This window comes from Cibotium barometz, chromosome 3, assembly GCF_041138505.1.
Source record: "Cibotium barometz isolate CiBa-2024 chromosome 3, ASM4113850v1, whole genome shotgun sequence".
NCBI classification, from domain to species: domain Eukaryota; kingdom Viridiplantae; phylum Streptophyta; class Polypodiopsida; order Cyatheales; family Cibotiaceae; genus Cibotium; species Cibotium barometz.
In genome coordinates, this window is record NC_141048.1 from 66320312 (window position 1) to 66323796 (window position 3485).

A 3485-nucleotide genomic window follows, 5' to 3' on the forward strand; every position below is an offset into this window, starting at 1 on the left:
CACATACACACAAACACACACACCCGCTTGCACACACATACACATGCATACATGCATCCGCACATGCACACAATTGCACACTTACATGCGCACTTGCATATGTTACATATGCACTTACATATGTATGTACATATGCATACAAGCAGCAACATGCAGGTCACCTACTTGTTACTTTTAAAAGGATAATTTTCCTTCCTCCTTGAAAGCCATAGTTTATCCAAGAAATATAGATCCCAATGTGACCAGTTCATGAGAGAGTGGGCTTTTTCATTACCTCTCATATGGGACCTTGCTAGCAACACAAGGCACCAGATTGGTTAAGATTTCCTCCCTGGTTGATCTGAAATCTCCCTTCTTGTATTTTATTTTCACACTTAACAAAAGTCTCTTTTCTGGGAAAAAAAATAAAATTAAAAAGTTTGATTCATCTTGATCAGAAGAGATTCTCATGATTTTTGTGTGTTACATTGAGACCTTTCAACGAAGAAGGTCTTCCCAATGGCCTAGATATGATATTTGGGAGCCATTATCCCATACAACAGAAATTTTGCCCGTGTAATTTGTGGTGGTGCATGTTTTGCACACTTGAGTCACAAAACAAAATCGGACCCCCCCTTGCTTAGAATGAGATTGTGGGTGACACTCCACCAAACGGAATGTCTTTGAAATACAGTGCTAGTGTTACCACCAAATAGCACTACCATTACTATCCACAACCAGCTTCTTGCGTTTATGTGCTTGGTACCAGGAAAAGGTGTGCTGCCCTTCGTAGGAACCAGACAGTACTTCAATAAAGCCAATAAAAAGAGGTCTCTGGCATAGCACACTATTGCCTGAACAACACGATGCTCCTGTTCTTTTGGATTATAATCCTTAATGGTGCTAGCTTCAACTAAAAACACAGTTGCCACCAAAGGGCACATAGTCACTGCACCACAAAGTATTCCACCAACCTCCATAGCGACCCCGGTCCACACCCTCATAGTGCTTCACATTCACAACTCCCCTTGATGTCATATGCTAGGTATATGATCATAGCACACAAACACAAACACAAAACACATGGACTAAAACAAAGCTCCCTATGCCTTTGCTGCACCTTTGGGCCATCAAGCTTGCTGGCAGATGCCAAAAAAAATCCCTCTCCATGGCTGTGCCTTTGCTAAAAGGCATTCTAGCGCTAGCAACAGCCCACTAGCTCACTAGCTCACACATAGCTTTTTCAACAGCATATATCCAGCCACTATTGCAATGACAATAATAGTAACAACAAGATACTTTGCAGGCCAAAGATTGAAAGCGATACCAGTTGACGAACTTGATTAACAGCAAGTTTGCAAGGAAAAAAAACTGCTTCGCAGTGAAATAGACTACAAGCAACATTTGATTGTAAAAACTGAAGCAAAAACCCTAAGGTACAAGCAAATAATAGTTATACCATTTCTGACGTCCCAAAAAGGCATGCCAAAAAAAAAACATCTTTTAAATAAACGCAAGTAGCTTACGTAATGGGCAGGACCTGAAGCAAGCTTGAAGTTCCATAAAAAACATAACAGGTTGTGTATATAACATCAAGTCTACAGGATTTTTTAATTGAGATCAAGCGGTGAAGCAACGTCTAGTTGTTGCCCATTTTTCCAAGGTGTCACACATCAATGTCAAACTATACGTAAATTTTGCAAACAAAGTGACGGCAAATCTCTAAACTACATGCGATCAGCAGAGGAATCACAAAACATACACTGGAACGATAGCAAACCCTAGACTGTATCAAATAGACAGAGGAATGATTTACCCGTAATGGGTAGAGCAACAGGAAATCCTAAATTACATGTAAAGGGCATATCACCCAGAAACTCTAGATGCATTGCGGCAATTAAAAAACCTACATTGCATGTACTAGGTAGGCTACTAAAACGACATGTTGAGAGATCAGAAATCATAATGTAACAGGCAGAGCCAAGAACAGTGTACCTTCACAAGATTGGAATGTATCCAGCCTTAGAAATCAAGAGTATTTTGCCAGAAACCCTTATAGGAAATCATTAATGTGCAGAGTAATGTAAATATCAGTCTGAGTTACATGTGAAAGGCACAGCCATCAGAAAGCCTACATGTGATGGCACGGCCGTCACAAAACGCTCGGTTAGCCATCAGAAAGCCTAGGTCCTACATCACATGTGATAAGAAAGCCTAATTCACATGAGATGGGCAGAGCCATCGGAAAAACCCTAGTTCACATGAAATGGGCAGAACCATCAGATCAACCCTGGGTTCCATATGATGGTCGGAGCCCTCAGAGAAACCCAAACAGATGATGTACCCTAGGAAACCCTAGGTCACACAAATGATGTAGGATACAGATAATGAGCAGAGCCATCGGAAACCTACCTTACATGTGATGGGCAGAGCCATCGGAAACCCCGGCAATGGCTACCTGGAGAGATTGCTGTCATAATCCACAACTTCAGAATCAGTGACGGAGCGGGAGTGCTGGACAATGGATCGGCCAACAGAGTTGATCCACTCCTCTTTTTCTTTGTCGGAGTCTGCGATGAAGTACATAGTCTCGCGGCTGGTCGTAAGCTCAAACGCATGTTGTCTGTTGAGCACATCTTCGGCGCCCTTGACAGTGAGGCAGGAGGCCACAGGAATGACCCCGCGCGGCTTGGAAGTCCTGGACACGAAGCTGTCCTTGAACCAGAAGAGCTTGCCCCTCTTCAACACGAACCATCGCCGGCGCCATGTCTTGATGTACTCACCCTGCTTCATCAGCCATCCGGAGCGCTCCGGGTTCACCCAGAAGTCGATCTGATAGTCTTGATGTGGCCTGCCCTTCAGCATACTCATCAGCGAGTCCATCTCGTTGGATCAACAATGAAGTGGAGGAGCTACAATGATACCCTTGACCCTCTCACCACATGATGGTGAGCTCCAGCACACAAGAATGCCCATTTCTCTTCTCCAGCTAGATCGATGTGCTAAAGACAATATGCTTTGGCCAAATCTATTCCCTTCTAGGTCACACCTTTAAGTCTATAGTAGAAATGGATGCCTTTCACACCATGAAGAAAGGCCAGGTGGTTTTCACTTAGACTTAAAGTCATTTGGAATTAGGGGCGAGGCAACAGTAAAGCTTCAACAAAAGTTGGGCGCAAGGGTTCAATACTCGACACACCCCCCTGGTCGTCTCCTCTCTCTCTCTCTCTACGCCACAAAAAAAAGGCAAGTTGGAGGCATCTTGTGTAGACAATTTTGACAAGAACTCATTTTAATGGTGGTCTTCTTAAAGGTGGCTAACAAATAAAGTCGAAGGGGCTATGAATACATACTAGAAATATCATGATGTAATGATCAATGGCTCATTGACATAGCCAAATTTCTCATGCTACTAATAGCTCATAGTTAGATTGGTTGTTTTATCTTCCACATGACCTTGCACTTACACAACCTAGGCACCCTTTGTTGCATGCCCATTGCACAAG

The 3485-nt window shown here is 43.2% G+C and overlaps 1 protein-coding gene across 1 annotated transcript; it reads right to left on the reverse strand.

The window, feature by feature from the left end:
* Window positions 1-2020: 2020 nt before the first annotated feature.
* On the reverse strand, window positions 2021-3006 carry LOC147640425 (pleckstrin homology domain-containing protein 1-like). The gene has a single exon (XM_086780394.1). It carries the CDS (start codon window positions 2860-2862, stop codon window positions 2434-2436), a length of 429 nt encoding a protein of 142 aa, XP_086636520.1. The 5' UTR covers window positions 2863-3006; the 3' UTR covers window positions 2021-2433.
* Between the last annotated feature and the right edge of the window lie 479 nt (window positions 3007-3485).